The sequence below is a fragment of the Apiospora kogelbergensis genome (assembly GCF_038363985.1).
Source record: "Apiospora kogelbergensis strain CBS 113332 chromosome Unknown utg000009l_segment0_segment0, whole genome shotgun sequence".
Taxonomy (NCBI): Eukaryota; Fungi; Ascomycota; class Sordariomycetes; order Amphisphaeriales; family Apiosporaceae; genus Apiospora; species Apiospora kogelbergensis.
The window spans coordinates 2719086-2732482 of record NW_027117426.1 but is presented as its reverse complement, the minus strand read 5'-3'; the positions used below and the strand labels follow the sequence as shown (position 1 = coordinate 2732482).

The 13397-nt window shown below is 52.7% G+C and overlaps 3 protein-coding genes across 3 annotated transcripts; all 3 read right to left on the bottom strand.

The window, feature by feature from the left end:
• Positions 1-3208: 3208 nt before the first annotated feature.
• On the bottom strand, positions 3209-5401 carry PG998_013948 (uncharacterized protein; the record flags this gene model as incomplete). The annotated part of the gene is made up of 1 exon (XM_066880764.1): positions 3209-5401. One exon carries the CDS (start codon positions 5399-5401, stop codon positions 3209-3211), a length of 2193 nt encoding a protein of 730 aa, XP_066724903.1.
• A 3497-nt stretch (positions 5402-8898) lies between these two features.
• Positions 8899-9804, bottom strand: PG998_013947 (uncharacterized protein; the record flags this gene model as incomplete). The annotated part of the gene is made up of 1 exon (XM_066880763.1): positions 8899-9804. One exon carries the CDS (start codon positions 9802-9804, stop codon positions 8899-8901), a length of 906 nt encoding a protein of 301 aa, XP_066724902.1.
• Positions 9805-11854: 2050 nt separating this feature from the next.
• On the bottom strand, positions 11855-12874 carry PG998_013946 (uncharacterized protein; the record flags this gene model as incomplete). The annotated part of the gene is made up of 3 exons (XM_066880762.1): positions 11855-12167; positions 12301-12543; positions 12624-12874. 3 exons carry the CDS (start codon positions 12872-12874, stop codon positions 11855-11857), a joined length of 807 nt encoding a protein of 268 aa, XP_066724901.1.
• Between the last annotated feature and the right edge of the window lie 523 nt (positions 12875-13397).

The window sequence follows — 13397 nt, the reverse complement described above, 5'->3', positions numbered from 1 at the left end:
GTACGAAGGATTCTTAGTTCTCAGTGCACACACATCCCGGAACGATCGCATCAAGTCGCGCGCGTCCTCCTCCCTCCTGGACTAGAAGCTTGGCTCCTCGAGTGCCGCATGTGTGTATGTATTCTCGACCGAAGAGTCCTGCCTCGGGGGAGAGTATATCAGGATTGCCGAGTGTCCAATTCAATATCCTCTACGTACGCGCAGTCACGCATGGCTTTGCATTCAAGCAATGCATTTACATTTTGACCAAGTTAAACCTTGTTAGGCAAAGCGGCAGCGGTCTGCTTCCTCTTCTTCCTGCATGGTGTAGGCTGGCTAGCTGGTGGCTACATGCGTACATAACACACAACCACGCGATTCTTTCCACGTAGGTAGATCGTCAAGAATCCAACGATCTACTGTAAGAAACAACTATAAAAAATGTGTAACCCTCGATGACGGCATGCGCAAACACCAATGTGCATCACCATCTTAAACTACTGGAACGAATATGTAAGGCTGGGGTGATGTTACGAATCAGGGCCCATCTGATGTTCTGCAGAACCTCTCTTTCCGGGCTTAGTGCACTGTAGCCGGCCGACGATCAAATTTTCCTTCCCGACACCGGAAACCAACTTACATACATACTGTTGTTGGTCGTCGTCGGCATTCAGCCTCGTCAATCACTATCTATGTATCTATCACCTGGCTGTTGGTGGTGCTGTCCCTCTGTGAGCACTAGGTACATACTCTGGCTGCTGCACAACCTCTGGATGGATTTCATTTGGCTCTCGCTCTTAGCATGACAACGTTTCGCAATACTTCGACCTTGACCCCTGCGACAATGCGTGTTTTGGGCGCCGTACCAGGCTAGCAGCAGATCACTGGCTGGGGAGGGTTCTGTAGCCGGGGTCAGGTTCAGTCAATCACCACCATATTTCCCTCTATTCCCCTCAACCCATCCTCTAAAAACAATTATAAGACCGGATGGGCTTGCACTGCCACCCCTCCCGGTCGCCCTGAACTGCGCCTGCGCCTGCTCCAGTCACGTTTGACCCATCCCAGGGAAATTGGACATGGCGACTCGGCCGCCGGGAATTTGGGAATCATCTACTGCATACTGCCCAGCGACTGCCCACGCTCATTCTTTGTGTGTCAAATCGCTGAAAATCATTAATATCACGAGCTGACGAATCTCATCTCATCTCTCTGGTGATAGACCTCGACCATTCCCAGAGTCAGATCGTTTCTGCCTTGCCATCTCGTAGCCAGCCGTATACCCGGCATCAGCGCGTCAGCCAGGACGCACCACAGCCCGACGCCCGTTGCCGCCAATAGTGCGACGACTTATGTATGTACGGTATAGGTAGTGTAGAAAGCTAAATTGGCAAGCTTGCTGGCTTTGCTGGTAGCTGGCAGGCTTGCAGGTCAGCTTCTTCTTGGAACTCTAGCTCCCAAGGTTGAGGCTCGGCGCGCCGGCTTAGAAGCTTGGCCGGCTTGGAAACTATCGTACAGAGTTTCTCTTCGCCGGGATCTCGTTCAGCATGATCCCGAGTAAACATCATATTGGCATATTGGCGTTTACTTGGCCCGTATACACACAGCCGCTGCCCGCCATGTTTTCCAGCCGACAACCGGCAACCTGGCCATTCCGCGCAGGCATGGCAAAATGCTGATAGTCGTAGGTAGACATTGACGTGATTACAACCAAGGGGTCAAAGGGCCGGTTCTTCGAGGCCTCGTCAGCTCACTGGAGAACTTCATCGCACTACCTAATCTGGCGGGGAAGGGGGCTGCTCCACGGCAGGAGAGTCGCAGCGTTAAATCTGTTGCCGGTTTCCGCGAAACACACCTGCCCACTTCTTTCATCAACATTGGATCTTCGCGGTCTGGAAGGATTTTCTGTTTCGTCGCTACAGAAAAGTTGATGCCCGTCGACTCCCGGATTACTTGCCAATTGCGTGCCTCTGACAGAATCGTAGATCTTAGAAAGCCACGGCCTCGGCGCCCTCTAACCCACTTTCTCCCGTGTATCAGATGAAGAGCTAGTGCTAACGTTATTCCCTTGAGCCCGTCTTTCTGCCCGTCTCTTGTCGGGATACAGACTTCGGGCTGGCTCTTACCCGTGTCAGCGACCCCTACTTTTTGCTTTCATATAGCCCCCATGTGCATGTGGCGCCTTGGTATTTCTAATTATATGGCGTCCCCCCATTGAATCAATATGTCATGCTTTGACGAACGCGGCTTCGTAAAGTGACAGCAGGCCATCTGTTTTACTCTTCTGGTAGTTGGACTGGCTTCTGCTCTTCTTTTTGCGGCCTACACGTACTTCATAACGGTTCTGGCGGCTTCGAATGCCTGTCCGGTGCCCCTTTCACCGGTAGATGATATTCGATCAATCTGGTTTCGTGATGTTTTAATGGGCCAATTTGAACCGACTGCGGTCCTTGTCTGTCAACCACTGCTCGGTCGGCCATCGGCAGATCATTGTTCCCATCTCTGGCTGTTCCTTGTGCTTGGAGAACTTGTCCGAGTACAAACCTATCACAGGAATATGCCCCTGACATCGATTGGCCAATCTGGTAGGATCAATCTAAACACATCCAACGCAGTAAGACCTAATGCAGGTACACACTGTCCCATATGTCGGTAACATCCACACACCACATCACCCCATGAATGGAACGGGCTCCTCGTCAAATGTCAATGGCCAATTGAGTGAGGGACGCTGCGGGGCAGAATGTAGGATCGCTCAATTGGCCAGCCGTTGCTCCTTTAGGCGCCAGGCACTTGAACATGCCCCGTCGGGTGATAAGTATCGTGCATTCCTGTCACCGTGTCCGATCTCGTATTGAAATCCTTCGAGGACAACACCGGCTGGGTTGATAGGTGGAGGAATGCAGCCATAGAAGACGGGATTAGGGACGATATAGTGCTATTCCAGGCCGGACTCAAGTCCGTTATGGACCACGTACCAACCGATTGTGTTCCTGCGGCATCGCTTTCATGGAAAAGTCCTGAATCATCTGCATACAAAGAAATATCTTGTCCTTCGTATGCTTGGGTAATCTGTCCAATTGTGTTTTGTTTTTGGCCGTTATCCATTTCTCGTTATCACGTCCGTCTCCTTTCTCTGCGCCGTCTGCTCAGTATATATAGAGACACATACATCTCTCCCCCCACCCCCCCCTTACATATCTGTTCAATTCATACATAAAATATTTCTACTTTAGAAGAACTGCCACTCGCGATCCCAGGGTTTATTGCCCCGGGAATAGTCGATCCCGTGCTTGTAGCTGCCCGTCAGCTCCTCCTCGTCAACGCCACAGTGCGTCTGCCCGTCGCGGCCCTCGAACCAGCCGAGGCCGTATGTCTTGCCGAGCCCCTCGAGCCTCTGCGCCATCTGGGCGTTGGTGAACTTGGCCGTGCCCACGAAGTCGTACAGCATCTTGCTCTGGTGCATGAAGGCCAGCACGCTCGAGATGGTGTTGGGCTGGCGTGGGAGGAACGGGTGGCGCCGGCGTACGAAGACGATAGTGGCTACGATGAACATATAGAGCAGGATGAAGCACGTGAGCGTCAGCGAGACGGTGAACGACACGACCGTCTCCTGGCCCGAGTTAATCTTGTTTCCTGCTCGGCGCAAATTGCCCGGGTCGCTATTACTGTCATGGTCCAGGTTGGCCTGTTCGAGAAAGTCCCTGCCGGACACAGTCGCCAGACTGGTCACAAATATCGTGAGAGTCTCGGCAAGGACGGTGCCAAAACCGACTAGGAAGACCATCCAGTGCCTGTTAAAAAAGGCGGCGAACGCCACCCAGGCAAAGGGCATTGCAGTATAGTCAAGTCCCAAGGTCTTCGCTGGAGCGTGTCTTTTGGAGAGTATATAATACGGCTCCATCATTCGGATGCTGGTCTCCAGAGAACCCCACGCCAATTTGATGCTGACTGCGAGGGCAGTGATTACCCAGGGAGCTTTGTCCGTCAGCTCGTTTGCCTTTGTAAACAAGACAATTGGGAGGAAAATTAGGAAGAGCAATATGCCGATGATGAACGGCACGCCACCCTCCGCTCGAAGCATGAGCGGATGGGGGTTCTCAGAAACGTCGATTTCTTTGTGCTTCTCCGTATCCTTTGCTGTCATCGGTGCTGAGTCATCCGGCGCCAACGACGAGTTACGGAGCACATAGCGATGATTCTTGAGTTTCTTGTGGATATCCTTGGGTTTGGCGACGTCCATATCCTTGAAATCCATCATGACGTGACTGACGACTGCCATAGAGGCCAGCCCTGCAATGCCTTTCACGTCAGCCAGGAGCCCAGACCTCCTGCTGTGGAGTTGGTAGAATAAGATGCAGCCAAGGGCTGCAATGATGACAAATGTACTTGTAAGAAGGTGAGATAACACGGCGTTCATGACAATGGTCTTTTCCACGTTTGTTTTTGTGGCCTGGCGAGTGGCTCTGTCTGGAAGCATAACAATCGACGCAGCCCCTAGTGTCGGCACCAAAGAGACGGCCAACAGCGTCGCGATAGACGAGACCGCTACGGCATAGTGCTTGCGCTGAAAGGCGCGGATAGGCCGCGAGAAGCTGAAGCTGGTGATGTAGTCGACATTGATCGATTCGGCAGCGAGTGCCCCGCCGTCCTTGGACATTTGATAGAATGCTTCCAGTCGACGGACTTCCACATCCGTGATTTGCCACAATACGCCATAAGTGACTGTCACGAGAGTCGGCACAAACCTTAGGACGAAGTAGTCAAAGGGGTCGATATCTCCGGGTTTGCGAAACCTCATCAAAGGCACCCGAGTTGAGGATTGATATATCAGTTCCACGCCAATAGCGAGAATGAGGGACAGTAGGATCAAAACTGTCAGATATGGCCACCGCATCGAGAACGGCTTCCAATTAGGCTGGGGATAAAATATTTCTGTGCTCTTGGTCGATTTCGGAAAAGTGGTTTGGCGCATCCTGTTGGGGTCGATTCCTAGAGGAGTTGGGCCAACCATGTTACTCAAATCTACGCCAGACTGCTTGTCCACAGGGTCTTCGATGATAACCTCAATGACTGCACCGGTCTTGTTGGCCTCGTTTTGCCCCAGGCCTTTGATGGCTTCCTTTTTGGACGTTGCTTTGCGCTTCAGCGTCAGGGAGCGCGAAAAGCTTCGTGTTACCGTAGGGCTGGTGGCTAACAGTGTGTCACTTTTAATCTGTGTTTTCGGCACGTCGCCAGCCCCTATGCCTCCTGTTAACTTTCCACTGGCTTCCTGCTTCTGTAATGATTTAAGGAACTCCTCGTCTTGGGCCCCCATAGGTCCTGAAAAGGAGGTCACATCATAGAGTGACCCGTAGCCCTCCTCATTCCCCGTCGGTTGATTATCGAACGCGGCCATAGGTGCTGCAGCTTTCAGCAAGGACATATCGTAGCCCTCATCTTCAATGATAGCATGTCGAGATTTCGTCCGATATTTTTTGCTTCGAGTAGATCTTGGTGGACTATCGCCAGTTCTACCCACTGGTTGGTATCCTGACGGGCTCCTGAGGGGGTTGACCATAGACCACTGGCATGTGATGGAATACGCAGTGATGACTCGTCGTAATTTGACTGCAGAGAAACCAAAGAGGCTCGACCCTTGATGCGCGCGTGTGGGTGTTCATCGTCGTAAGGGGCATCCGATATCTCTGAGACCTTGTGCAGTAAACTGTGGCGGGTCTGGGCTGAGGTCGTTTCTGAGTGCAAGGGGTCGCCCTGCTGCGCCATAGTCACAGTTGCGCCGATGCTTAGATATCATCAACGACGAGACAACAAATAGCCAGAGACGAGCAAGCGAGTGTAGTGTAATGAATGGACGCCTCAGTCTAGCTTTCCTTCATAATAGGAACACGGCCAGTCCAAGCCTAGGATGACTTCTTGGCTGAGGGCAAAAATGAGTAGATAAAAGGGACTTTTTGATGAGGGCTGTTTCACTGAGTTTGGTATGCTAACGGCCATCCAAAGTAGTATGAGATAAAGTATAGGATGAAGCTATCGCCGTATATAGATAAGGTAGGGAAAGGATAAGAGCCAGTGAGATTAAGGTTACCTGGGAGGAACATGAACATGAGATGAAATAAGTCACACTCTTGGCTCGGGTTCAGCCCCGAGTTCTCAGTGGGAGACAAAAAGGAAAAAAAGCTGTCAGTTCGCCTCAGGCATGACAGCCCCCATCCGGGGAGAGGGTGGGAGAGAGAACAGACGGTTTGATCTGCACGACCTGCCAAGCAACCCCAAGGTCGGCTCCGAATGGCACACTCGTCTGCTTGCCCCCATGACTTGGCTGGGTAGCTCCGGCGGCAAGGGACACGACTAGGCCTCTTCCGGGAGGCAGGTGAAGCAGGGGGAGGCCTCATGCTTCCCCCGAATTGGTCCATAAGGAAATCCAAGTTCTGACATGGTGGGATTCTGTCCAATCAGCTGCTCAAATCTGATTCCTGCGAAGGGGTGGCGGCCTGGGTTTAAAATAGTAATCGCCATTGGTGTTTCTGGAACCCTACAAAGTCGACTGTGCTGTAGTCATGAAATACCCTTATGTATTCGCCTGTTAGCACCGGGCCGTGTCGAATGAGGCCATGACCGAGTTGCGTCGATGACTATGTGTATTTTCAGCTAGAATTCATGCTTCAGATGTTTGTTCTGTTGAGAAGCCACCAGGTGAACATGACGCCGGCAGTTCGGCAAGGAAAAGCAACGAAACGCTGAGACATGCGGATCTCTCGGTGGTAAACTGAGTTGAAGATTGCCAGCTTCACACGATTGAGCGGGTATTATATCAGAACTTCGGGCCCACTGGATGATGATCAGGTACTCAAGCAGCATACTCCGTATCTCCCGCTGGTCTTATACACGAGACAAATGGCCAGTGACCTGTGGGTAGCGAATAGTCCTTGCTACCAGTATTGGCAATTGCAGTAGCGAATAGCACACCGCGACAAACGCAAGGTGAATACCTGAGACGTAGGTTGCAGGCCAGCGGTTGCCATATGGTCCGAAACCGTGAGATGGGGTTCTGAAGAAGCCTCCCCGAGTCAGGACTCGGTCGGTTGGGGTGGTTCCGTCGCCCTGCATTTTCACAAACTCACCGCGCACCGGGGCCAACATGGACGATGGTACCCAGCGGTAACATATGTCAGATGGACCCTTCTGCCAGGAATGTTTACAGCCAAGTTTGGACGATTGTCCATATCTGTCGCATCGCGGTTTCTGCCAGTTCACTGCCGTATCAATAAACTGATGCGCCTGCGTACTTAGTGAGAAATCATGTATTCCACTTGGCATCACTCATGTTCAATCGTGTAGTGGTAGTGGAGGAAATTGTCTAACGTGAGCTTTTCAGACTTTGATTACCATCATGTCCGACGTCGCGGCAACCTTATCGAGGCGAGATCTCTGCCCACAGACACCAGGAGAGGATATTGGAGTGACGCCTTACCGGTGGGAATGTTGGCTACGGCTGGGATGAATTATTCTCTTTCATTGCCTCCTCCAGCATCGCCTGGGTAGAATGCCGGCTGGAAACCTTCCCAAACTACGTTACGCTAGCTGCTTGCCTGGTGTGATCTGCTTGTAAAGGAAAGTTCTTCGTAGCATCCCAAGGGAGGATATAGCCTCAACCGCCTTTGTCCGCCACGAAAAGGAAGATCCGTCGACTCGCCCTTAAGAGATCGCATCACCTCAGCATCAGCACCGTGCTGTTGGCCGGTGAATATCTACATAGCCTGTGCGTGCGTCCAATCAGTCAGCCCCCAACGGCGTGGCGTTGTTTAGGGTGAGCGCTATCTGGGACGGAACAGGAACCGCTATGCTACTAGCATCTCATCCACTTCAGCCTGCTGAATCGTCCTGGACCGAGCCGTCCGTTGATTAGTCGAAATCATCTTCCGTAACCTCAGGCACTTGGCACTCATGAAGAAAAAAACCAACAGCGCAGACTACGATGCACGCGCGAGTCATATCGTGTAAGATTGTAGATGTAGTTGCGTATAAGCAGGGGTGCGCCATCACCCAACGTTACTTCGTAACGCTCGAGCGAGAACCAGATCTCTGTGGTTCCATCGTTTCATCTCTTTGCGCAGAGGGCAGTATGTACATATGTATGCATTTGTTTATATGCTTGTGGAGCAGCGCAATAACCACATGGAGGGTGACCGTGTCCAAGCTCATCGCGTCATTCACCAAGAACGCTGCTTGCTGTTGCAGATTTGTCGCGCAAAGAAACGTGGAGATTCGGAGCCCCGAATGCGCTGTGCTGAGCTGGTGGATACGATACAGTACATACATACATAGATACCTTCTCCGTCAGGTCTCTCGTATTGCGCCGTGCGAAGATCCTAATGGGAAATCCCCGGGGTGATGAGGATGGACTAAGAATAAGTATGTAATGCTGCGCCTTCTAGAGGGAACTCTGTAATTTCGCACGGGTAATCCTCGAATGCGCCTGGCACTTATAGTAGACTTCCAATGTGAAGATCCTGGTGAAAGAGTGGGACAAGATCAGGCCAATTATTGTAAACGGCAAGGTTTTGTTTGATTGACAACCGAAAGAAAAGACAAACGACACGGGACAACGAGAATGGGGTTGACAGCTCATGGCTGACAGTTGATGAGACGATTCGTCTGAATTTGTGAGTGTGAATAACCGTTTATATCGTAAAACGGCCTTGCTAAGATATATACAAGAAATTGAATCTAAAATTTTCCTGTCCCGCGAGATGAAAAAGTGTCATCTGGTTTCCCCCCTGGAATTTCCCCCTTGAACGCCTGGCCCAAAAAACTTGGGAAACAAGTTTTGCCCCGTAGGCCATGAAAGGTAGTGTTTCCATGCGCCTTGATAGTAAGCCCAAGAAGAATGGGATTTTGCGAGGCCTCGTGGCCGACAACTTAAGCGCCGGCAACGGCCTCGTTGAGCCACCAAGTAACCTCAGATCGGCCAACATCGAGACTGCCAAAGAGCTCCATGAAAGCGCCCTCGGTGACATCGATCGAGCCAGGCGCGCAACCAGGGCAAGAATCGCGGATGGTAGCAGTGGTCGTCTTGCCCTTGGCGCTGATGGTGATTGTCTTGTCGCAGAGAATGTTGGCAGGCTGGTTGACGCCCAGGCTGGTCTTGCCGTTGCCGACCTTCATGAACCAATCCTTGGCGACAGCGACGACGTTGCCCTTGGGGGCACTGTCGTCGTAGCCACAAGATCCCATACCGGGCTGGTAGTAGGTGATGTCACCGGTGAACTTCTTCTCACCTCCGCCAGTTGAGGGAGCGGAGGGGGCAGATGGGGCCGGGGCAGGGGAAGGCTGAGCAGTGTTCTGGACAGGCGGGGGAGGAGCGACAACGGTAGTAGACGCAGGAGGTGGGGGAGGAGGGGGCGAAGCCACGGATGGCTTAGGAGCGGGAATGAGAGTCGTGGGCGCGACCACCGGGGGAGGAGGAGGAGGAGGGGGAGGGCTGGTAGTAACCGGCTCTGGAGATGGCGAAGGCTCAACGGGCTTGGCAGCTTCGATGGTCGGCTTCACTTCAGGAACCGAAGGCTGGGGCTGAGTGGGAGCCTCGAAGAACTGAGCCGGAGCCTTGCTGCTGGGGGTAGGGTTGGCAGCGGGAGCAGCAGTCGTCAAGGCGGCGGCGGCTGTCGAGGTCGTGGCATCGTCGACGTAGACAGTCTCGGTCACCCACTCGGTGGTCCATTCGACAACCAAGTCACGCTTCTCGTGGAGGTGGCGGCGGGCATGGCCGTGGGGCTGCGCAATGGCGACAGAGGCCAACAAGGCAGTAGCAAAAGTGGCAGACTTCATCTTGTATGAGGGTATTGATTCGAATGTTCAAAGCAAGTCGTGGTGATCTAGGACCCAGCCTGATAGGGGTATTGGGAAGTAATTCCAAGTAGTGGGCTAACTCAAGGAGTGGCTCGACTTATCAGTTGCTGACGCTTGCAACAGAAAAGTGCAATATAGTCGTGAGGGTATCGTGTCGTAAAGTGTTGTCCAGTTCCTCCGCAGAGAATGAGTGTGGAGAGCAGGTAGCTGTTGCTGTGACCTGAAATGAATGTATACAGTGAGCGCTGCTCAAGGAAAGGAAGGAATGTTGGTTGTGGTGATCACAAGAGGGAACTGATCATGGCTGAGGTGAAAGGAAGTTGGCTCTCTTTATTTGGCTTCCTCTAGTCTGGGCAACAGGGGGGCATGGGCAGCGGCACAAAGACAGACGAGGGAGTCCCGGCAGAGCGCAGGGGGAAAACGTTGCTGGTGCAGACATTCGGCCCTAACTGGCCTGACTGGGTAGAGGGAATCGGTCTAGTCGGCCTAGAGCATCTCGTTTCCTCCCCGATAGCCTGACCTTATTGGGTGGATTTGGGTCTAAAACAAAAGGCGCACATTTGGGGCTGCGGCTGGTGTGGGTGTGGGTATCTTGTAAGTAGGTAGCAACGAGGGCAGAAGAGCGAGAGCAAGGCAGTTGGCAGTTGGTTTAGTGAGAGATGGTGGCACATCACAAGCTGGCTGCTGCTGGCCTTGCTGGCGTGGACAAACCGGAACCCGGGGGCTATCCGCTCTGCTCTACTCCAAAGTTGGTACCTTGCAGCTGCAGGGGGAACGCCATGATTCAAGAAGCCAATGAGCGCGCCGGCTCTGCCCTCTGCCCCCCCTTGAATTAAACTGGATTAGCTCGACACAAAGACAGAGCGCATCCGTTCCTGACGATCTCTCCAATCCCCGTTGCTGTGACCGGGAATGGTGGGATGGGGTGGGTCAATAGGCTAAGCTGATGCTGTTAAAGTGCTGTGCTATATCGTGCGTCGTACTACTCCGGGCTACCACCCAACACACCCGTGGCTTGCATTAGCAGGCCTCCGTTCAGGGCTCCAGGCACCCAGCTCTCCGCTCGCTCGTGTCGACTCGTTTTCGAAACCGAGGGAGAAAAAAGAAGAAAGAAAGAGAGAAAAAAAAACTCTTGCGCACTCGAGCTCCACCACACCTAATTGAATCGCTCCATACGAGTAGCAAAGTGAGGCACTTGGTAATTGCCGATGGCGTCGAGGCTGTAAGCCCTTCCACGTATGTAGGTACGGTACAGCCAGCTTGCTACGAAAAGTATCCCCCTCTCCTCCTGAGAGGTTGACCTCCGAGACAGTGAACGGGTGGTGTGGGTGGTCCCTGATTAGTCCCTGAGCGAAGGCCGTACGGTGCAGTGGTAATCAATGTTGAAACTGGCACGACTGCACGATGCAGTCAACAGTGGTTCTGAGTCGCAGAAAATACATACAGAGGCAGGTAGGTTACTTACTGTACTCCGTACAACGACAAAAATTGCTGATGTCAGTTGTGCGAGCAGCAAGAAAAGCGGGAGGGAGGCACCCAACCGCGAGGAAACACCCCGCTTTAGGGCCTGGTCTTGCCCATGCCCATGTCGCAAATCGGTAGATTGACGGCATATCATGTTCGTCAGGACCAAGATGCGGTCGGCTAATGACATCTTCATGTGCATCGATTGATTTCTACTATGAGAGATATTAATAATAATAATTGAAAAAAAAACCCAAAAACCAAGGAATCGTACAATGGGTTGGAGATCTTGGTCGGAACACGCAATAGCCTCCCAAAAATGGAGCATTCCTCACACATGATGGGGATGGTCGGCATGTACGTACATAAGCGACTGCGGCAGACTACTTCGAGAATCGAGGAGGAGTCGGGGCTGGGCGACTGCCTGCCTGTCAAGCTGAAGGATCAAGGGAGTCGGTGTGGCCTAGGCCAGCTCCCTGGGGCATCGGTCTTGGCTATTAGAAGGGAATTCACTAAGTATAGCCCTCTCGAAATGGGTTCAGGGGTGCCGAGTTTCTATTCACATTCAAGAAGCACTCTTACCCTCCTGTGCCTTACTTCTAAAACTGTACAGGAAGATGTTCTCGCGCGAGAAGACATCGCGGTCTTGGTCGACGAGCTCTACCGTCCGAAAAGCCTTCTGGGCCTTCTTGAGAAACTGCATGTCTGCCCGTCTCCTCTTTTTGAAGCAGAAGTAAATGGTTGCAGTCGGACACAAGACCAGCAGATCTGACAGTGTGGCGAGTAAGAGGGGGAATGCAGGTTCAAAATAGACGCAGTCGGCGGCTAGGATGACATCTGGCTTGAAGCTGACCACGTCTGCCCCAAGCGGTTCTCCCCTGTAACACCAATATGCGGTCAGACTGTCTGCAGTAAGAACACGCAGGTGTAGAGTAGTAGGCAATTGTTCACATAACAGTGGCGGCACGGTTCGGTTCCTATTGGGGGCGTCGTCGGTGGAATATCACTTACCAATTCAACACGGCGGGCTGGACCCGAGAGCCAAGCTTGTTCAATGCCACGTTCTTCTCCATGAGGGGTAACATGTTAACCTGGTCGGTAACGTACACAGGCTGCTCGATATCGCATCCACTGGCTACTCCCAGTCCGACCAGACCTCCACCAGCACCGAGTTCTAGACTGTGGTCATGACGTGAAGCATCAGCAATCGATTTCTGCAGATCCATGCCACTCACTCCGGCCTTCTTCACAAGCCTGAGCACCCGAAGGCGCCCCGCTGGTTTTCAGGTAACACACATAGGGTAACAAGCCATCATGCGCAAGTTCGAACCCACATTCTAGAATTTTTCAAATCATGCCGGTGATAACGGAGCATGTGCTTTGCCAGGACCATGCCAGCTGGCCATGCCTGCCCTCCATTACCTGACTTCAGATCCTCGTGCAGCCGGATGGCATCTGAGAGGAGACCCGAGAAATCGAGATTGGTGGTGGCCGCGGCTTTGAGTTCCCGTGGCGGTGCCAAGTCAGTGCCGATGGCAAGTGGTGAGAACTCGGGAGACGGCGACCGCGACGTTTTCGACTCCATGGTTGGTTATATGAAGAAGGGAGGGAGGAAAGGGGAGACTGCAGGACACATGGTCACTTTTTGAGGGCGATGTTTCAGCAAAGTTCTTTAGGTCAATAGTATCCTTATCACTCTGCCTCCCTTGCCCTTTGGCTCAAAGGCGGGTTCCCTGAGGTGTGCGAGAGGCTATTCGACTGGCAAGGTCTGCTAGTGCGACTTTGCCGGCCCGTTGGTCGGCGATCGTGGACAGGAGCTCCAGCTTCCCTATCTCGGGCCCAATCTCCCACTTCGATATATTGAAGGGAGGGGGAGGGGGAGGGGGCGTGGTTCTTCATCTTATCTTAATCCTCCGATGTTCACAAACCAATCCCACCTAAGTATCGGTTTCCGGAGGCGACGCTTCGAAAAGGCCATGTGCTGGGCCCGGCAGAGGAATTTGATCGTCTACTAGCACAGATATGTGCGGCGAGACATGTCAAATTCCACCGCAAAGTCGAGACGGTCGACGCGAAATGTAGTTGTACGCGTCCGGCATTGTACGTGC